General features: G+C 45.7%; 1 protein-coding gene across 2 annotated transcripts in view; it reads left to right on the plus strand.

Moving 5' to 3' along the window:
- The window catches only part of MYOF (myoferlin), a 173,666-nt gene extending 154,244 nt beyond the window's left edge, over window positions 1-19,422 (plus strand). The window contains exons 47-54 of one of the 2 annotated variants that reach the window (XM_023226269.1): window positions 2,444-2,532; window positions 2,622-2,717; window positions 5,732-5,873; window positions 9,100-9,199; window positions 13,028-13,218; window positions 15,532-15,641; window positions 16,003-16,150; window positions 18,853-19,422. In XM_023226269.1, the coding sequence (XP_023082037.1) occupies window positions 2,444-2,532; window positions 2,622-2,717; window positions 5,732-5,873; window positions 9,100-9,199; window positions 13,028-13,218; window positions 15,532-15,641; window positions 16,003-16,150; window positions 18,853-18,891 (915 nt within the window). In that variant the 3' untranslated portion in view covers window positions 18,892-19,422. Of the gene's footprint in view, window positions 1-2,443; window positions 2,533-2,621; window positions 2,723-5,731; window positions 5,874-9,099; window positions 9,200-13,027; window positions 13,219-15,531; window positions 15,642-16,002; window positions 16,151-18,852 lie in introns of those variants that run through there. The other variant, XM_023226270.1, reaches the window with a different exon arrangement.
- The last annotated feature ends 3,065 nt before the right edge of the window (window positions 19,423-22,487 follow it).

The raw sequence follows: 22,487 nt of genomic DNA on the forward strand, positions 1-22,487 counted from the left end.
GGCCTCCCCTCCCTTGAAGACCATTATCCCTGCCCCAAACGCAATGGCAGTAGTTGACGTGTTTGCCCCTTTTATCTTCTTTGAATGCTTTTAGATGTACAGAAGTAGAAATGAGATTCAAATTAATGTCATATCAAAGGGGAATTTTTTGTAAGAATTTCCAGGTAACTTTCTAAATCCAGAAAGGAGATTGGCCATGACTCAGAACAAACCAGAACCAGGGTCTCTCTGTCTCATCTCTGTTTCTCTGGGTCTGTTTCATCTGCCCTCTTGCTGTGATCACCTTCCTATGAGTCCAGCTATTACAGAGAGTCCTTGAGTGCTTGTGTGTTGTAATGCGGCCCCATCTACTTCTAAACGCATAGGGATTCATTGCCCAGACTTGGCCCCCTTGCCAACCACGGGACCACTCAGGTCCAGCGAGGTGGGCAGGGTCTGGGAAAGTGATTGAGCTCAGCCCAGTTCAGGAGGTGCTATCTGAGACTACAGTATCAGGGAGGCAAGGACCATGTGGATAGCAATGGGGGACATTCCACTCCCAGAAGATAGAGAGCAGTTTCCACAGAAGCAAAGCAAGACATGGCCACTGACAAAATAATCTATATGGAAGCTTGTTATAATAAAGATGTCCGGGTCATGTCTGCAGAGATTTGGATCCAGTAGGTCTAGGGTGGGTCCAGGAATCTGAATTTTAACAAGTACCTGAAGAGGTTCTGATCACATTTTAAGAAATATTAATCTAGGATGGGCAAAGTGGCTCACACCTATAATCCCAACACTTTGGGAGGCCAAGGCAGGTGGATCACGAAGTCAGGAGTTCAAGACCAGCCTGGCCAAGATGGTGAAACCCCCACCTCTACTAAAAATACAAAAATTAGCTGGCTGTGGTTGTGGGTGCCAGTAAGCCTAGCTACTGGGGAGGCTGAGGCAGGAGAACTGCTTGAACTGGGGAGGCGGAGGTTGCAGTGAGTCATGATCACACCACTGCACTCCAGCCTGGGTGACACAGCTAGACTCTGTCTCAAAAAAAAAAAAAAAAGATTAATCTCATGATGCTAATATTGTTGACCCTGACAGCAAAACTATGGACGTGCTGATTGCAAAAGGGTTGGCCTGGGCTTTCTAGGTTGTTTTGTCACTTACTTCTTGCTTTTATTTTGTTCTACATTTCCACTTCTTCCTTTCACCAAAAAATCTATTCCTCCTCCTTTTTCTCCTCTCAGCCCTTAGCTGTATAAGGAGTTTCAAGAAATGACAGAGTGAGGAAGATTTCTCCCTGGGAATCCACAAACCCCCATCACTTCTGCCTACAGCATTAGCCACAGACTGTGGCTGCGTCGGGAGACACTGGGCGCCTAATATTCTGTAGAGTGCTTGATGAATTGTAGAGCCCTGAGCCCTACAGATTAGTTGGAGGAGAATCAGATCATAGTAAAATATATCCCTTTTCAAGAGCTGCACTCCATGTATTTTGGTCACAATACATTAGGAAGCCAATCTAGTGGTTTCCTTGGCAACTTTCTTGAAGATCAGTTTGTTTTTGTCTAAAGACAGAGTCTACAGAACGTTCAAAAACAGTTTGAAGAATACAAATTGGTTTGTACGGTTGATAATAGTTTTTTCATGGCATTCCTGACCTGTCTGGAAGAACATTCGAGTCAGATGGATGGGCCCAGTCTGTGGCAGTCAAAGAGCTGAGCAGGACCTCCCCAGGATGGCAGCACAAATGTCAGTCCAGGCTTTCGCCTCCCCTTCCGGCTAGCCACTTACCTGGTGGTGGGCACCAATGAACCAATGGCCAGGAATCCTTACCTTTTGGGAACTATAATATTATCAGTTTGAGCTCCTGTTTTGAAAATGCTATGTTGTCAGTTTTCCTTGTTGTAAGTTTTCCTTTTACAAAATTTAATACCATTTTCACTAATTGCATTCATTACTTTTTGTATTTTGAGGTAAGTAGAGAAACACTTGGGTATGGCAAAATGGAGATTGGTGTCAGGTGGGCAGTGTGATGGATAGAATGACAGCATGAGAACTGCTAAAGGTGAAGGACCCAATTTTAAGTCATTGTAAGAGGGGGTGGGTGTGTGCGTGTGTGTGTGTATGCATGCCTGCATGTGGGGTGTATATGTGGGTATGTTGGGATTGGGTTAGTAATGGGAAGTCCGCAGTTTTATTAACCAGGTGAGACCCAGACTATGATACAGGTGGACACGTGCAGCCATCAGAGACCCGTGGGTGAGAATGGAAAGTGGGTGGCCCAAATGACATTATACATACAGGATTAATCTTGGTTTGCTCTCTTCCACTTCTTGCCTTCCATATGGACTAATAAGTTAGAGGGACTAAAGAAACAGTTTCATCTAAGAAATATGAAAGAAAATTGTGGCTTCTGCTACCCATCATATAACTTCAGTCCTCTTTTCATTTTCAAATGGTTTAGGGAAAACTTCAGATGTGGGTGGATGTTTTCCCCAAGAGTTTGGGGCCACCAGGCCCTCCTTTCAACATCACACCCCGGAAAGCCAAGAAGTAAGTCATCTTGAGACCCTGCTACATACACTGGGCTGGGGACTTGGTCCAGTACCAGAAAAAAAGTACCTTCCAACTGCTTCTTGCAGATACTACCTGCGTGTGATCATCTGGAACACCAAGGACGTTATCTTGGATGAGAAAAGCATCACAGGAGAGGAAATGAGTGACATCTACGTCAAAGGGTGAGGTTAGCACACAAGAGACTTTGCCAAGCTCAGGGAGACAGACTCTCTCCTTCGTGAGTTTTCATTACTGAATGTGCCCACGATAGGATTCTTGGTTTTTTGAGGCTATTTTATCTCATTAATGTGTTGTACTTAGGTAGCTCCTGGAAAGCAAAGGGGAGAGAATAGAGAAAGAGAGGGTGAGACCTGTATGGACTTTGTTTATGAGCAAAGCTATATAAGGATTATAAGAACTGATAAATATTTATTTGTTTCCTTTTTGACAAAGTGGATTTTTTTTTTCAGTTTCTTGAGCAGATTTATTATTTCTAGGACTTTTTAGCCATGTAGTTTCTTTTTATTCCCCTTTGATACCCTGAATAGCCTTTGAGACACAAGTAAAGCTTCCAAAATTTCATTTTCTACATATTGTATTACCAGAAGCCCATGTCTATGGAAAAGAGAAGTCATTTATTCTACCAACCTGCATTGAGTGCCAGCATCCAACATGTCCAGGGTCATTGTTGTTCAATATTCTCTTACTTGCCTAATTCAATTTCAAATCACCTGTGTGGATGCCTTGATCATATGCCTCAATCATATGTTGCGTGCTGTACAGCATAGTGACTAAATTCTGGTACTTTCCCTACTGGCTGGGCAAGGTAGTTAGCTCGCTGTTCCTCATCTGTAAAATGGTGATAATGATTATTCCTCCTTCCCAGGGATATTCAGGTGACCCAGTTATTCAAAGCATTTAGGACAGTGCCTGGCAGATAGTATTGTTGCTGTTCCACATGGACTGAGTTTGGTTCCTTGATATATAAAAGATAAGACTTGTGACATTTAATATATTCGTAAAGTCAGAATAAACTTTCACCTATAATCCCATGTGGCCTTCAATCAAAACTTTGTTAAAGATATAATTAGTATCATTTAGGTTCACTGTGAACAGGGAATGTTTCATCAAGTTCTTCATTATTCTTTCTCATTTTGGGATCTCATTACCATTCTCTACGGAAAACTAATCTCAGCTAATTATATATATGCAAATTTATTTGACTATCATAAGCATTTTTTTTTTTTTTTCAAATCAGGGAAACAGACTCAAGTAATTCTGAACTGAGAGAAAACTCCTCTAATCAGAGAATAAAGCTCAACTTAAAGTACTTTGAAAAATGTGCAATAAAAATCTAAATACGATACGTGAAAAGATACTAGACACAGCTGGGTATTGTATTACATATCAAGCTATACATACATGCACACAAATACATATACCTGGAGGAGCTGTTCGACTTGTCTTAAAGTATGGAAAGATTTATGTTTAAAATTAAATGTGAAAATTCATAAGAAAAGAGAGGAAGAGTTGTAAGGGTGAGCAGTCTAGGATAGGATGATGGTGACCCTTAGGGGTGGATCAGGAGGTGAGGCCACTAAGGTGGTGACCAAGAGAACGTGAACTCTCCTCGATGAGTTACCTTAAAAATTAATCGTCAAAACTGGGCATGATGGCTTATGCCTGCAGTCTCAGCTACTCATGAGTCTGAGGCAGGAGGATCACTTGAGCCCCGTAGTTCAAAGTCCAGCCTGGGCAGCATAGTGAGAACCTGGCTCTTTAAAAAGAAAAAAAAAAAAAAAAAAGTTATTAAAAAAATAGTTAATAGTCAAAAGGAATCTTTCAACTCATTTATCTAGTCAGTTAATTGACTAGCAAAAAGAAAAGTACTGTAGTTGTTTGATATTAATACCACTACTAATAGTAGGACTTAGTATTTTCGAGTGGCTTTGCAGTCTCTATGGTTGAGGCAGAGTAATAGGTATGGACTTTGCAATCAGACTGACCTGGGAATCATGTCAGTTCTGGGCTATGTGACCTTGTGCAAGTTAATATATTCTCTCTGAACCTCAGTTTCCTCTTCCACAAAGTGGAGAGAGTCACACAGCTGTTGGGAAGAATAAAATAATGCATGTTACGTACCTGGTTCACAGAAGATGATAACCTGTGTGTTAAAGGTGTCCCCATTCGCACTCTGCCCCTGCTAAACCATAATCTTTTCTCTCTTCGTGTTGACCATGTGAAGGGAGCACATATCATTAATCTTATTTTACAGATGCGAGATGAGGCTCAGAGAGTTTTTCCAGCCAGGCCTGCCTCCTACCAAGAATCTGTATCTGTGGGGTCCAGGCATCAATATTTTTAAAATGTCCCCAGTCAATTCTAATGTGATTCTAATGTGCAGTTTCGAGAACCATGCACTCTCTATTGCTTTGACAGTGTAAAATCGAATGTTACCCCCTGGTTTCAAACTAGAAGTCCTCCCAGTAGCAACAGCTTCTTTTCAGGCACACTCATTCATTCGTTCCTTCAGTAGGTATTTCTCTAGTGTCTACTATGTGCCAGGCACAAGCAGAAGAAAACTTCTCGAACGTTCAAAGTTAAGACGTTAGTGAAATGAATGCTCACAGATATGCATGTGGAAATAAGAGCTGACGTCTTCCTTGCCAGTATCATTAATATTATCATAGTGAATTTAAGAATAATTTATAAAAAGGAAGCTGTAAGATTACTTGATTTGTGCTTCTTTGGTCTGCTTAAGTAAAATATGGGAAAGGAAAGGCTAAAATTTTGAGCTAACTCATATTCATTTAACCTATCAGCAGTGCTGGCAGACACTGATGAGTTATAGTTGTGAGGACTCAAATCATAGCCAGCAGGCTTCAATGTACCCAAAATAGAAGCTACATTGTTGATGTTTTCCAGAAAATTTCACCTTAGCCCTGTTAACTGAAGTCTAAAGGGTTTCCTGCTTTGGTTTTAGAGGGATGATATATTTATTTGGCCACAACCTGTGTTGGATGCAATAGAGCACCTCCCCTCCATAAATCACCCCCAGCTCCGTAGATAACTGGAAGTTGCCCAAGAAAAGTGCATTCATTCATTCTGCTCTTCGCTCCCCTAATTACTGCACGATTTTGCGGCTACATGACTTGTCAATCACGTGAAGCTAAGTCTATTTGCCTCTGCCTTTCAGCTGGATTCCTGGCAACGAAGAAAACAAACAGAAAACAGATGTCCATTACAGGTCTTTGGATGGTGAAGGGAATTTTAACTGGAGATTTGTTTTCCCGTTTGACTACCTTCCAGCCGAACAACTCTGTATCGTCGCGAAAAAAGTGAGCTCTGAAATACGCCAGTGGGAAGTGGGTATCATGGATCTTCCTTAACTCAGAAACTCATAGAATGCTCAGGATCTCGGACGTCACTGAGTCTGGCTCCTTTTCAGTAGAGATGGGGAATCTGCCACCTCGATACTGGTCCAAGGTCACACTGCTAGGACAGGTATTTGTGTAATTAGGAAGCATGAGGAGCACAACTTCCTTTCCCCTCACATACTGGTGGTGCGGTGAAGGCTAAAGGGTAGAAGTAATGGTTTTGTATTAGTATAAACAACAACCCAAGTGTGTTCTTTATGTGACAGGGAGACTGACGTCTTCCCAGGCTAGGCAGAGTCAAGCAGAGGCCCGGTATTAAAGTGGGTATCCTTCCTTAGTAAACCTCCACATCTGCTTGACCTCCTTCCGAGACACCACCGTGAGGGCTCAGGGCGCTCCTGGTCTTAACTAGTTAGACTTTCAGTTACAGAACTCAACTCAAACTGGCTGACACCAGAAAAGGGATGTATTGGTTCACATTACCAAAAAGTCCAGGGGTCTGCTGGCTTTAGGCCTGTCTGGATCCCGCGGTGAAGTGATGATGACTTTAGAAATCGGTCTCACCCTCCCCGCTCCTCCGCCCCACCCTCCTCCACGGACTCACGGTGGCAGCCCCAGGTAACATCCTGTCCTCCCCGCTAACCTCAGCAGGAAGAGAAGAGCGAAGGCCTCATGGGGCCAACCAGAGTTCTGGAACTGGGCCTCAGTGTCTCTGCCTTTGCGGGCCATGTGTCTATCCCTGAACCAACCATTGTTGCCCAGGGATGCTCTGATTGTCCAGGCTCCAGAGTTAGAGACAGAGGCAGCGTCTCTAAAATTTGGGGGAAAGGGGAGTCCGCTAAGGAAAAGCTGGGTGCTTTCATTCCAGAAAAGGGGGTCTAGAACCTGCATTGTCGATAATAACAGATGTCTTCCGTAGATGCCCTGTTCCATTCCTGCCTCCACATTCTCTCAGCTTCCCCTAGCTCTGCCTGGTCACCTCCTCTCCCCACAGCTGATCAGAACGTACCAGCCACCAGCCCTGTGTCGCATTAGGCCTACCCTCTGCTGGCCCTACTCAGTGCTAATGCTGTAGTAAGCACTGTTTTTTGTTTTTTGGTTTTTGTGTTTTTGAGACAGAGTTTCACTGTTGTCACCCAGGCTGGAGTGCAATGGCACAATCTCGGCTCCCTGCAACCTCTACCTCCTGGATTCAAGCGATTCTCTTGCCTCAGCCTCCCAAGTAGATGGGATTACAGGCATGTGCCACCACGCGTGGCTAATTTTGTATTCTTAGTAGAGATGGGGTTTCTTCATGTTGGTCAGGCTGATCTTGAACTCCCGACTTCAGGTGATTCACCCACCTCGGCCCCTGCAAAGTGCTGGGATTACAGGTACGAGCTACCGCATCCAGCCAGTGGGCGGGTTTTCATACCAGTGGGATGAATGCCTTCAAAGGGGGCCTTTTTTTTTTTTTCTTTTTGAGACAGGGTCTCACTCTGCCACCCAGGCTGGAGTGTACTGGTGCACTCATGGCTCACTGCAGCCTTGACCTCCTGGGCTGAAGCAATCCTCCCACCTCAGCTTCCCTAGTAGGTGGAACTACAGGCATGCATCACCAAGCCTGGCTAATTTTTATATTTTTTGTAGAGACAGGGTTTCACTTTGTTGCCCAGGCTGGTCTCGAACTCCTGGGATCAAGCCATTCTCCCACCTTGGCCTCCCAAAGTGCCAAAGGGGACTTTCAAGAGGCACAGAGGCTCAATGTGACATCAAAAATGCACACTTTCAGATGGTGTGGCATCAGGGCTGATGGCGGGGATCAGGGCTTTTAGGTACGGTTACCTTTCCTGTTTACCCACATCTAGGGCTGGACCTCCCCATACCCTGTGGTGCTTGGAGCATGATCCTACCCAGGACAGTCAGGCAGCAACAGACAAGAGCAGAGTGGGCCGCCCAGTCCCTCAGAGCCAGGCTCTCTGAGCCCTGCAAAGGAAACATTCCTGGAATATGAAAAACAAACAACCCAGTGATCTTCCTTCAAATTCATGAAGCACTGGGAAATTCCCTTTCTACTAGGACCAGAGGAACTTAGGTGTACCTGAGCTGGAGAGATGTTTAGTCTTGGCTAACATTGAGGCAAGGAGAGGCAAGAACTTGCAGGACAGTTACCTAGTCCTCCTTCGACCTACCTCTAGTATGAGGATCTGAGGGTCTTAAGTGACCACAAGCAAACAAAAGCCAGTGGTTTCTTTTCTTTTCTTTCTTTCTTTCTTTTTCTTTTCTTTTCTTTCTCTTTCTTTCTTTCCTTCCTTCCTTCCCTCCCTCCCTCCCTTCCTTCCCTCCCTCCCTTCCTTCTTTCTTTCTTTTTTTTTTTTTTTTTTTCCTTCTGAGATAGAATCTCACTCTGTCACCCAGGCTGGAGTGCAGTGGTATGATCTCGGCTCACTGCAACCTCCACTTCCCAGGTTCAAGTGATTCTCATGCCTCAGCCTCCCAAGTAGCTGGTATTACAGGTATGCACCATCATACCTAGCTACGTTTTGTATTTTTAGTAGAGACGGGGTTTCACCATGTTGGCCAGGCTGGTCTCAAACTCCTGGCCTCAAGTGTCCTCAGCCTCCCAAAGTGCTGGGATTACAAGCCACTGCACCCAGCCCAGTGGTATTTTTCAAAGGCCAAAAATCCCAGGACATTCTAAATCTGCACTGATAAAACAGTAGAATCTGGGCCGTCTCCTTACCCCCATGTAAAATGAGAGCACACTCAGACATCTCTGTGGGTGGGGGGCGGGTGGAAAGTTGCTAAGCAGAAGTGACACCCCAGTGGGTGATACTGTGGGCTGGCCTAGAATGCCCGGCCTTAGGAGGATAATCTAAATAGGACATAGGGGTCTTTGGTGGGGAGATGAGTCACTCTCCAACCCCCAGGTGGCAGCAGGAAGTCACACTGATAGGGACATGGCAAGGAATCTTCTTCTTTGGGAAATGCCTGGACATTCTTTCAGTTGCCCAGCTTGTGATTTCCTGGGGAGCCTGACTGCTCTCCATACAGATAAAGTGGAAGGATTTAGGCCCAAGGGAGTGTCAGGGTGGGGGGTGCAAAGGAGAGAAAGGCCCCAGGCTTTGATGCTGTCTTAAGGAGCCAAAGGTGAGTGTTTCAGAGTCATCATGATCACCTGGTGTGTCCATGTTTCTTTTCGTTTTAGGAGCATTTCTGGAGTATTGACCAAACGGAATTTCGAATCCCACCCAGGCTGATCATTCAGATATGGGACAATGACAAGTTTTCTCTGGATGACTACTTGGGTAGGGCTTCCATTTGGATCATTGCTTCTAAGAAACTATACTTGGAATTAGTGAGGTCAATGAAAACTTGGAAGCAATTCTTTAAATCTTCAATACTTTTGGTAATGGGGGCCTGGTGGGGGATAGGGGACACACCCACTGCTTGCACGAGCTCTTGGCAGTGCGGCCTGACAGTGAGTACCATCCCTTTTCAAGGGCTCTGGTGAGGGTCTTACACCAGTGTCCGTCTGTGGAGACTCAAATCCTGTTTCTGCAGGGGGGATGCCACACTCCTATATCCACTTTTTTTTTTTTGAGACAGAGTCTGGCTCTGTCGCCCAGGCTGGAGTACAGTGGCCGGATCTCAGCTCACTGCAAGCTCCGCCTTCCGGGTTTACGCCATTCTCCTGCCTCAGCCTCCCGAGTAGCTGCGACTACAGGCACCCGCCACTTCGCCCGGCTAGTTTTTTGTCTTTTTTAGTAGAGACGGGGTTTCACCGTGTTAGCCAGGATGGTCTCGATCTCCCGACCTAGTGATCCGCCCGTCTCGGCCTCCCAAAGTGCTGGGACTACAGGCTTGAGCCACTGCGCCTGGCCCTATATCCACTTTCAAACCAGCCACTCTCCCCTCAGCACCTGGGAATCAGCTCCCACCCTCCTCAACCTGTTCCCAAGTTACCAAGGTCCCCCAATCCCCCAGCCATTGCTCCTGTCTTCTGTGGTAAGGGCACTAGGTCAATGCACCCTCAGCCCGGGCCCCTCCCTCTCCTGGCGCACTCCTCCCTTGCCCTCCATGGCACTGTGCTCTCCAGATTTTCACTCTTCCTGGCTCTGGCCTTGTCACATTAGCCAGCTTTGTTTCTGCATCCCACTCTATTTTTTAATTTTTTTTTATTTTTGGAGACAAGTCTCTCTTTGTTACCCAGGCTGGAGTGCAGTGGCACGATCATAGCTTACTGTAACCTCAACCTCCTGGGCTCAAGAAATCCTTCCCCCTCAGCTTCCTGAGTAGCTGGGACTACAGGCGTGTACCACCACACCTGGCTCATTTTTTTTTTTTTTTTTTTTTACTTTTTAGTACAGATGAGGTCTCACTAATGTTGCCCAGGCTGGTCTTGAACCCCTGAGCTCAAGCAATCCTTGCACCTCAGCCTCCCAAAGTGCCAGGATTACAAGCATAAGCCACAGTGCCCAGACTCCTACTCTTTAAATACAGGCCTTCCCTGAGGTTCCTCTGCTCTCCTCCAACCTGCCAACCACCCGCTCCAGGGATTTACCCAGTCTCACCTCAGTGGAAGGTCATGCTTCAACTCTCACCTTTCCGCAAAGTGTGGCTCCTAAACCAGGATGTGTAGCCTGTGCTCTCTGAGTGCCTGTGGTACAGTCAAAGGAAATCGTTGAGGGTCATTCCCGATTCCCGGCCAGAACCCCCCACCTTTATACCTGGCGGGCAGCTCGCCTGTACTGTGACTGAAATCTCACTCAGCATTTCTTCCCTCACCTCACCCCTGCTCTCCTCAGGAACTTATTTAGCAGCTCACGACCCCTCCATTTCCCCAGCCACCCAGGCGAAAGCACCCAGAGTCCTCTGTAGTTTTCCTCCTCTCTTTTCCCCCACGCCCCGCCAGCCACTCCACCCTAGCAATGTCATCTGTTTTGTCACGCACACTTATTTTCTTAGTCATGTGATCTCTGCCACTTGCCAGTTGAACCTCACTTTCTGCTAGCCACGTGTTACAGTAGCCCCTGACTGGTCTCCCTGTTTCCATGCTGCTTCCAGGGGTCCCTCCTGGCAGAGGAAACACCCACCAAAAGTTGTATCTTATTTATCCCTTTTCCCTGCACAGCACTTAATGCAATGGTTTTGACTTAGTGCTTAGTAAGAGGTCAGTAAACAAATGAGTATGCAAGTAGGCTTACATAAAGCAAATGGATAGTAAATTCTAGGCTAATAAAGGGTTTGCCCTTGGCTTTGTTGGTTGAGACAGTCTCTCACTCTCTCGCCCAGGCTGGAGTGCAGTGGCACGATCTAGGATCACTGCCACCTCCACCTCCTGGGCTCAGGAGATCCTCCCAACCTCAGCCTCCCAAGTAGTTGGGACCACAGACACGTGCCACCAAGCCTGGCTAATTTTGTGTATGTTTTGTAGAGATGCGGTTTTGCCATGTTACCCAAGCTGGTCTCAAATTCCTGAGCTCAAGTAATCTGCCCACCTCGGCCTCCCAATATTGCTGGGATTACAGGCATGAGCCACCATGCCTGGCCTTCCTTTGGAATTTAAACAAAACTGTCAGACAACAAATAAAGAGAATGACTGTTTCTCAAAATGCTGAGTGAGAACATAACCAAAAGGAGAGGGGAGACAAAAGCAGTCACAGGTCAAGAAAGGCTAAGGTCACGTGTCTTATGGGTCCACTATATGCTGAAGGGCCGTCCCTAAGTCTGACAGTTTAAAGAAAAAATGCCACAACCTCCCTGTTGCTTTTTGCTGCCACTACTGAAGGTCAGACTCTTGCCCCCGTCATCCATAGACTTGACCCCACATCACACATACCATTTTCTGGAGGAAAGGGCTCACAGGCGTTCCCAAGCCTAAAACACACTTTTCCCTAACTGTGGAAGTGGTACTAAAGAGTTAATGCGGCCGGGCGTGGTTGCTCATGCCTGTAATTCCAGAACTTTGGGAGGCCAAGGTGGGTGGATCACCTGAGGTCAGGAATTCAAGACCAGCCTGGCCAACATGGCAAAACCTCGTCTCCATGGCAAAACCCCATCTCCACTAAAAATCAAAAATTAGCTGGGCATGGTGGTGCACACCTATAGTCCCAGCTACTAGGGAGGCTGAGGCATGAGAATCGCTTGAACCCAGGAGGCGGAGGTTGCTGTGAGCCGAGATCACATCACTGTATTCCAGCCTGGGTGAGAGAGAGAGACTCAGTCTCAAAACGAACAAACAAGAGTTAATGCCTCACATTATAGAAGGGGCGATGTGCTTCTCCAGACACTCTGATTGAGGCTAGGAGTCTCAGTTCCTGGTGAGGATTTTCTTTTGAGTTGTGTTCCTTCTCAAGATTCTGTTTCTGAGGTTTTACTAGGAGAGTCTTGGATGGACACATTTCATGCAGCAGCCTGTGTTGGTTTGTTTTGTTTTTTGGTTTTGGGTTTTTTTTTTTTTTTTTTTTTTTTGAGAGGGAGGGTTTTTTTTTTGCCCAGGCTGGAGGGCAGCGGTGCCGACTTCGTTCACAGCAACCTCTGCCTCCCAGGCTCACGCGATTCTTGTGCCTCAGCCTCTTGAGTAGCTGGGATTACAGATGTGTGCCATCGTGCCCAGCTAATTTTTAGTAGAGACGGGGCTTCACCATGTTGGCCAGGCTGGTCTCGAAGTCCTGGCCTCAAAGTGATCTGCCCACCTCGGCCTCCCAAAGTGCTAGGATTATAGCTGTGCGCCCAGCCAGCATCCTGTGTTCTAAGCACCTATTGTCTTTACCCAAAGCCAAATGACCTCTCTGCTCAGGGCAGCTCAGAACTAAAAGGAAAACATTTCAGATCCAAGGGCCTTGAGTTGAGTGAAAATTGTGTCTGTAGATATTTCATTACTTTTAGTTTAAAGAACTCTGTTTATGCTCATGTCTTTGAGAAAGAAAACAGGAGATGCTGTACAGTGGATGGCTATTTCTTCGGCCATTTTCCATCCTATAAATGTCTGCCAGGCCCCCTTTCTCTAACTCACCTTTTACATGTTCAAAATCACTGCATGCCTCTTTCCTGACAAGAACGTTCTGTTCACTTGTGAACAACAGCCGATCCACTTGAAGCTCATTTGGACTTACTGTTGTTTCCTTGGCTAGGTTTCCTAGAACTTGACTTGCATCACACTATCATTCCTGCAAAATCACCAGAGAAATGCAGTTTGGACATGATTCCAGACCTCAAAGCCATGGACCCCCTTAAAGCCAAGACAGCCTCCCTCTTTGAGCAGAAGTCCATGAAAGGATGGTGGCCGTGCTACGCAGAGAAAGATGGCGCCCGCGTGATGGCTGTATGAACATTTCCTGGTTCTGGTTGAAGATCGTTTGTGCCTTTTATCGTTTAGGTTTTGCCCTTTATCCATAGACTTACTGCAGATAAAATGAAGTTTTAAATTGGTAGGAGTTTAAGTTATAGGAACAGTTTGTCTTTGGGATATGTTTGCCTTTGTCTTACAATATAAGGTGGGAGATGCTGTGAGCATGTGCTTGGAGTTGGAGGAAGGTGAAGTAGTTGGAATGGTCAAAAACTAGAAGCTCAGGTAGTTTCACTGTATTTTCCTTGGGACTCTTCTTCATCAGGAAAGTTAATTAATGCTGGGCTTCTAGTACAATTTAGTATGGAAAAGGGAACTTCAAATTTGAACTTTTCTCATTAAAAAAAAAAAGGTGGGGCTGAGTATGGTGGCTCACACCTGTAATCCAAAGCAGGTGGATCACCTGAGGTCAGGAGTTCAAGACCAACCTGGCCAACATGGCAAAACCTCACCTCTACTTAAAAAAAAAAAAAGTAGCCAGGAGGGGTGGTGCACACCTGTAGTCCCAGCTGCTCAGGAGGCTGAGGCATGAGAATCACTTGGACCCAGGAGGTGTAGGTTGCAGTGAGCCAAGATCGTGCCACTGCACTCCAGCCTGGGTGACAGAGTGAAACTCTATCTCAAAAAAAAAAAAAAAAGGGGGGGGGGGGGGAAACAGCAAGATGTGCTGGCATTAGTTGGATAAAAAGGCCATAAATTACAAGCAAGTTCAGGAACTCAAGATGTATTTTGATCTAGAAGCAATAGTGTGGGTTACCATGCTGTATCACGAAAGACTACCGAGTTCATTATGCATTATTAAAAATAGCTAATATTTTTGATCATTAATTTTGAACCAGGCAGTATGCCAAGTGCCTTACATTCATAATCTTTTTAAAAACAACCTTGGTGTATAATTTACATAAACTGTATTCATTTAAAGTACACAATTTGATGAGTTTTGACAGATGTATACACTCATCGAACCATAATCAAGATCCGGAACCTTCCCATCACCTCCAAAATGTCCTTGTGCTCTCTCTCTGGAGTCCATTGCTCCCTTCCTCCCTGGTCCCAGGAAACCACTGACCTGCTTTCCATTACAATACAGCAGTTTGCACATAAATTCACTTAGTTCTGCTGACAACGCCATGAAGTAGACATTGTCCCCATTTTAGCGATTCCACAAACAGGCTTGGAGAGATCGAGCAACTTGCTGACGTCAGAAACCCAGCTTTGTCTGACTTGTAAGGGTAAGAGTCCTCAGAGCTCTACTCAGGGCCAGTGCTTCCCAAATTGTTGGTGACCTTGTGGGCTTTCCTGGCTCTTAGAAAGTCAGTTTAGGTATGGCTCACTATAAAAGTGGGCAAGTTTGTTTGTTTTTTTTTTTTGGAGATGAAGTCTCACTCTGTCGCCCAGGCTGGAGTGCAGTGGTACAATCTCCGCTCACTGCAACCTCTTCCTCTCGAGTAGCTGGGACCACAGGCACGCACCACCATGCTGGCTAATTTTTTTGTATTTTTAGTAGAGATGGGGTTTCACCATGTTGGCCAGGCTGGTCTTGAACTCCTGACCTCGGGTGATCCTCCCGCCTTGGCCTCCCAAAGTGCTAGGATTACAGGCATGAGCCACTGCACCGGGCCAAAAGTGGGCAAGTTTCTAGACCACTTTCACTTTGGCCTCACTGTTCTCATTTGCACATGAACACAATAGTAGTTGTAGGGTTGCCATGAGCATTACACGAGATAACCCACGTAGAACATTTAAACGGTGCTGGGAGCATCACTCAGGAACCCCTGAGCAGGGAGACAACATTCATTCACTCACTCATTCATTGAGCTAGTGTACACGGAGTACCTACTGAATGCCAGCAACTGTGCACAATAGGTGACAACGATAGGCATGAAGAGACATGGCTCTGTTCTCTTAATGGGAGCCTACAATAATGCTCAATAAATATTAGATATTGTTATGAGCAGTATTCAGGTTAGTCTGGGTCCAAGTGAAGTTACATAGGAAGGTGTGTGGGAAGACAAGGAGACCAATGTGAGAACGTTAGAGTGAGGGGGATACAGAAAATGAAAAATAGGGAGTGGGGGAAGCAATTTGTCCTCAAAGTTTCCCACACAGCATCAGTTCAGAAACACATGGAAGAGGAAATGGGATGAAATCTCTTGAGAAAAACTGAAGGCAATCTAAGGATTGTGTTACAAGTATAAAAATCATTGCTGGGGGAATACTTCTTGGGTTGAAGTAAAAATATTTGTGAAACGTGATGTCATGTGTTTAACCTGCTCTGCTTTACTGAAGGGGAAAGTGGAGATGACATTGGAAATCCTCAACGAGAAGGAGGCCGACGAGAGGCCAGCCGGGAAGGGGCGGGATGAACCCAACATGAACCCCAAGCTGGACTTACCAAAGTGAGAGGCCCTCTTTGTTCTCCCACTCCCCAAACACCTGCAGTCTGAGAGCCCCCCTTCCCATTGGCTTAATGAGATTGATTAGCTTTTGTGGTCCTCCTAATCTGGTATTTAATAGTGGTGGGTAGGGGTGGAGAGGTTGGTGATCTGGCTTCATTTAAAGAATTCTCCTTTCCAGGAAACCAAAGTTCAGCATCTTAGGAAGCTGTCATAGGTTAAAGAGCCTTTCTCAGTCAACGAAGGGGAATATCTTTTCTTGACCTTATTAATATGATTCTTTATTCCTGAAACTGTTATGCTCTGGGATAAAATATGCATCCCTCCTGAGTTGGGTAGGTGATACCGTTTCTTTGCAATGCAGTCGACCAGAAACCTCCTTCCTCTGGTTCACCAACCCATGCAAGACCATGAAGTTCATCGTGTGGCGCCGCTTTAAGTGGGTCATCATCGGCTTGCTGTTCCTGCTCATCCTACTGCTCTTCGTGGCCGTGCTCCTCTACTCCTTGCCGGTAGGAGCCCTTCCTTGGTCCCTTGTCTTGGCTTTCTTTTGAGTTGCGGTTGGCCCTGTCCCTTGGCATCTGCCCTGACCACTGTGCAGAAGAATGACCCACTCAGCAGCGTGGGGTTGCAACCCTTCTGCTTTGGGGAAATTTAAAGTAATCTGTCTTGTAATTAGAATCACATTCTCAGGGTTTCACAAATTACGGGCAGAACTTTGCTTTATGGTCTGAAAATAACTTTGGTTTCAGCAACTCTAGGAGAAATCACTCAGGTCTCAATCAGTGTGTGTCTGGACCACAGCCAGCATTTCCAACTGATCTTCCTGACTTCAGACTTTCTTGTTCCAAACCATCCTGCATCCCAATTCCTTGTCCTAGCTTCAAGAATCCCCAAATCTGAGTTCATTGTGGGTCTACATACACCCTGTGTTCCATCCAAACTAGATCGTTGATCCCAACCTCCCCGAATATATTGCCCTTACCTATCTGGCTGTCTTTGCCAATTTTGTTTCTCTGTCCATATTTATCTATCAAAACCTCACTCATTCTTTAAGGTTCATGTCACATATACCCTCCCCCTTAAATTTTCCCCTAATCACCCCAGTCATAAATGGGAATCCAAGTGGGAGATTTGTCAGTGTGCCTAGAAGCAGTACCTCCCTTCCTCCATCCAGATGATGTATTGCACATCTACGATAGGCTAGGAATTAAGTTATAGAGATGATTGAATTATTGGCATGATGGGTGCCCAGGAGCAGTTCCCATGGCTGGGAACTAGCAGCCATGGGAACAAGGACACATTACTAAGGGAGGTGAGCTGTTATCGAGACAGAAACAAACAACCATGGGCACCCCCTGCTAAGACAGTTCCTCCAAGGAGGGGACATTCAAGTTTGCCAAGTGGAGAAGGGATAGTCCAGGCAGAGGAAGCCATGCTCAGAAGTTGGACGAGTGGCCCTGAATGTCACAGGAGGCATTCAAAAGCTCTTACTCCAAAATTCACATTAATAATATCAGCCAGGCGAGGTGGCTCATGCCTGTAATCCTGGCACTTTGGGAGACTGAAGCGGGTGGATCACTTGACGTCAGGAGTTCAAGACCAGTGAACTCCCACATAGTGAAACCAACATAGTGAAACCCCGTCTCTACTAAAAATACAAAAATTAGTTGGGTGTGGTGGCACATGCCTGTAATCCCAGCTACTGGGGAGGCAGAGGTTGCAGTGAGCTGAGATCACACCATTGCACTCCAGCCTGGATAAAGAAGCAAGACTCTGCCTCAAAAAAATAGTATTGTAGCCACACAAATAGCAGGGGTTTTGGGTTTTGTGTCTTCATTTTTCCCCAGTGTAGCACTTCCAGTTTGTCATCTATGAGTATATGTACACTATTTTATAGTCGTAGATGGTCAAACTGCTTGTTTGTTTGGTTGTCTTTTTTTTTTTTTTTTTTTTTTTTTTGGAGACAGAGTCTCACTCTATCACCCAGGCTGGAGTACAGTGGCATGATCTCGGCTCACTGCAACCTCCACCTCCCAGGTTCAGGCATTGCTCATGCCTCAGCCTCCTGAATAGCTGGGATTACAGGCGCCCGCCACCACATCCAGTCAATTTTTGTATTTTTAGTAGAGACAGGGTTTCACCATGTTGGCCAGGCTGGTCTCGAACTCCTGATCTCAAGTGATCCACCCACCTCGGCCTCCCAAAGTGCTAGGATTACAAGTGTGAGCCACCACACTCGGTCCCAGTCCCACTGTCTTGACCATTTAAAAAGCTGCTCCTAGTTATTTTATTTTTTTATTTTTTTGAGATGGAGTCTTGCTCTGTTACCTAGGCTGGAGTGCAGTGGCACAATCTTGGCTCACTGCAAAATCTGCCTCGCAGGTTCAAGCAATTCTCCAGCCTCAGCCTCCCAAGTAGCTAGGATTACAGGTGCCCACCACCATGCCCAGCTAATTTTTAAATTTTTAGTAGAGATGGGGTTTCACCATTTTGGCCAGGCTGGTCTCCAACTCCTGACCTCATGTGATCCGCCCACCTTAGCCTCCCAAAGTGCTGGGATTACAGGCGTGAGCTACTGCGCCGGCCTAGTTATTTATTTTTCCTGATTTAGATTTTATTGGCAGCTGGGTACAGTGACTCACACTTATAATTCCAGCGATTTGGGAGGCTGAGGCAAGTGGATCACCTGAGGTCAGGAGTTCGAGACCAGCCTGACCAACATGGTGAAACCCCATCTCTACTAAAAATTAAAAAATTAGCCGGGCATGCTGGTGGGTACCTGTAATCCCAGCTACTTGGGAGGCTGAGGCTGGAGAATCGCTGTAACCTGTGAGGCAGAGGTTGCAGTGACCAGAGATCGTGCCACTGTACTCCAGCCTGGGTGACAAGAGAGAAACTCCGTCTCGAAAAAAAAATTCTATTGGTTTAAACCAGTAGTTCCCAATTAGGAGAGATTTTGCTCCCCACCCCCAAGAGGACATTTGGCAATGTCTGGAGACATTTTGGTTGCAACAACCTGGGGGGGTGCTACTGGCACTCGGTGGGTAGAGGCCAGTGACAGCTGCTGAACATCCTACAAGGCACCGGACACTCCCCAGCAAGAATCATCTGGTTCGAAATGTCAGTAGTGCCAAGATTGAGAAACCCTAACTGAAAACCATATATACATACATATTTTTTTTTTTTACCACTGTTTTTGTTTCCTTGCCAGAACTATTTGTCAATGAAGATTGTAAAGCCAAATGTGTAACAAAAGCAAAGGCTTCATTTCAAGAGTCATCCAGCAATGAGAGAATCCTGCCTCTGTGGACCAACATCCAGTGTGATTTTGTGTCTGAGACCACACCCCAGTAGCAGATTTCGCTACATCACCGAGCCCCATTGATTCCCAGTGGGTCTTAGTCCTGGAAAGTCAGGCCAACAAGCAACATTTGCATCATGTTATCTCTTAAGAAGTATTAAAAGTTTTATTTTCTAAAGTTTAAATCATGTTTTTCAAAATATTTTTCCAGGTGGCTGGTTCCATTTAAAAATTATCTTTTTATGTGTCTTCGGTTCTAGAATTCAGATTTTTGAAATTGCTAAATAGAATTCAAAAATCTCTGCATCTTGAGGTGATATACGTCATATTTGTAATCAACTAAAAGAGCTGTGCATTATAAAATCAGAATAGTTAGAACAATTCTTATTTATGCCCACAACCATTGTCATATTTTGTATGGATGTCATAAAAGTCTATTTAACCTCTGTCATGAAACTGAATAAAAATGTTTCACCTTTACACCTGGCTGTTCATTGTAGCTGTGGGTCAAGTTGGGAAGGAGGCATTTTTCTGGCCTTGTCTCAGTGAAGAGAATGCCGTGGCATACTTCTGGGCCATATACCCTTTATAAATATCCTGCGCAATTTTAGTCAATTGGTCAAACTGAATATAACATTATAAATAATAAAAACTAACACTTGGCCTGGCACAGTGGTTCACGCCTGTAATCCCAGCACTTTGGGAAGCCGAGGCGGGCAGATCACCCGAGGTTGGGAGTTCAAGACCAGCCTGACCAACATGGAGAAACCCTGTCTCTACTAAAAGTACAAAATTAGTCGGGCATGGTGGTGCATGCCTATAATCCCAGCTGCTCGGGAGGCTGAAGCAGGAGAATCGCTTGAACCCGGGAGGCGGAGGTTGTGGTGAGCTGAGATTGCGTCATGGCACCCCAACCTGGGCAACAAGAGCGAAATTCTGTCTCAAAAAAAAAAAAGAAGAAGAAGAAGAAAAAGCTGACACTAAAGAGACTTACTCTGCACAGCACTGTTTTAAGTGGTTTATGTGTATTAACTCACTTGAGGACAAGGAAGCCCTATAAACGTAGGTAACATTCTTAACCCCAGGTGTAAGTCCATTTTCACGCTGCTATAAAGGTACTACCGGAGACAAGTCACTTTATAAAGAAAGGATGTTTAATTGACTCACAGGTCTGCATGGCTGGGGAGGCCTCAGGAAACTTACCGTCCTGGTGGAAGGCAAAGTAGAAGCAAGCACCTTCTTCACAAGGTGGCAGGAGAGAGCGAGCAAACAGGGCAGATGACAGACACTTAGCAAACAACCAGATCTTGTGAGAACTCTCTCACTATCATGAGAACAGCACGGGAGAAACCATCCCCATGATCCAGTTACCTCCCACCAGGTCCCTCCCTCAACACGTGGGGATTACAATTCAGATCACAATTCAAGATGAGATTTGGGTGGGGACACAGCCAAACCATATCACCCCATTTACCGTTGAAGAAAGTAAGTCACAAAGAGGTTTAGGAACTTGCCCAAAGCCACACAACCAACAAGTGGTAGAGCTGGAACTTGAACCAAGGCAGTCTTAACTTCTTTTTCATATAATGGAGTTTTGCTCTTGTTGCCCAGGCTGGAGTGCAATGGCGCGATCTTGGCTCACTGCAGCCTCCACCTCCCAGATTCAAGCGATTCTCCTGTCTCAGTCGCCCAAGTAGCTGGGATTACAGGCACCACCTACCACACCCAGCTAATTTTTTCTATTTTTAGTAAAGACAGGGTTTCAGCATGTTGGCAAGGCTGGTCTCAAACTCCTGACCTCAGGTGATCCGCCTGCCTCCGCCTCCCAAAGTGCTGGGATTACAGGCATGAGCCACTGTGCCTGGCCAGCTTCTCTTAACCATAAATCTATATACCACCAGTGGGAGGTCTGTCTAGAGGAACATAGGGCTGAGATTGTCAAGTAACGAGTGACAGCAACACAGTGTGACTCCATGTCAACGCGAAAGACAGCATGTTCTAGAACATGTGAGAAAACTGTCCTGTTATATGAAGCACGGTAAGATCAGGAAACAGCTCTATTCAAACAGCAACATAGAGCTGAGGGGAGTAAGAAATGGTACAATAATGACAATGCTTTTAGACGCTTAGACAAAGTTAAACAGCAATGGTGATTGTGTCAGTATTTTTGCTAAGTTGTTTCACGTTTTGAATATTTTAAATTCCCTTTATGGCCTGCCCCAAATCCTAGCATTCAACACACAAAATTACTAAGAGAGCCGGGCGCGGTGGCTCAAGCCTGTAATCCCAGCACTTTGGGAGGCCGAGATGGGCGGATCACGAGGTCAGGAGATTGAGACCATCCTGGCTAACCTGGTGAAACCCCGTCTCTACTAAAAAAGACAAAAAAAAAAAAAAAAAACTAGCCGGGCATGGTGGCAGGCGCCTGTAGTCCCAGCTACTCAGGAGGCTGAGGCAGGAGAATGGCGTAAACCCGGGAGGCAGAGCTTGCAGTGAGCTGAGATCCGGCCACTGCACTCCAGCCTGGGTGACAAAGCGAGACTCTGTCTCAAAAAAAAAAAAAAAAAAAAAAAATCAGTAAGAGGCAATACACAGGATATTCTCCAACGCTGCTGAATTTGAATGCTCATCATCTCCCATATACCTTGTCCCCTCCTTTCTCAATGGCACCCCTGCCTTCATTGGTGGAACTCCTGCCTGCCCTCAATGTTCTGGTTCAAATGCTACTTTCTTTTTTCTTTTTTTTGAGACAGAGTCTCACTCTGTCACCGAGGCTGGAGTGCAGCAGCACAACCCCTGCTCACTGCAACCTCTGCTTCCCAGTTTCAAACGATTCTCCTACTTCAGCTTCCTGAGTAGCTGAGATTACAGGAGCCTGACACCACACCTGGCTAATTTTTGTATTTTTAGTAGAGTCAGGGTTTCACCATGTTGGTCAGGCTGATCTCGAACTCCTTACCTCAGGTGATCTGCCTGCCTTGGCGTCCCAGAAGTGCTGGGATTACGGGCGTGAACCACTGCACCTGGCCATCCAATGCCACTTTCTCTTTGACACCTCTTGCACCCGAAAGTGATTATTCAATCTTAGAAGTAGAAAAATTAGTACAACCTTTCTGGAGAAATATGTATGTTAAAAGCTTTAAAACTGTTTATGCCCGTGGAACCAGTAATGTCACTCCTGACCATTAACTCCAAGGAAATAATCAGAAAGGCAGCCAAAGGTTCATGTGCAAAAACGTATGTTACAGTGTGCTTTATCATGGCACAAATCAGAAACAACCTAAATGCCCACTTATAGGGGAATCATTTAATACATAATGAAATCCCATATATTGATGCAAGAATAAAAACAACAATTTTCTCCCATCCAAGTACTAACCTGACCCTGCTTAGCTTCTTTTTTTTTTTTTTTTTTTTTTTTTTTTTTTTTTTTTTTTTTTTTTTTTGAGACGGAGTCTCGCTCTGTCACCCAGGCTGGAGTGCTGTGGCCGGATCTCAGCTCACTGCAAGCTCCGCCTCCCGGGTTCACACCATTCTCCTGCCTC

This window comes from Piliocolobus tephrosceles, chromosome 9 (assembly GCF_002776525.5).
Source record: "Piliocolobus tephrosceles isolate RC106 chromosome 9, ASM277652v3, whole genome shotgun sequence".
Classification (NCBI taxonomy): domain Eukaryota; kingdom Metazoa; phylum Chordata; class Mammalia; order Primates; family Cercopithecidae; genus Piliocolobus; species Piliocolobus tephrosceles.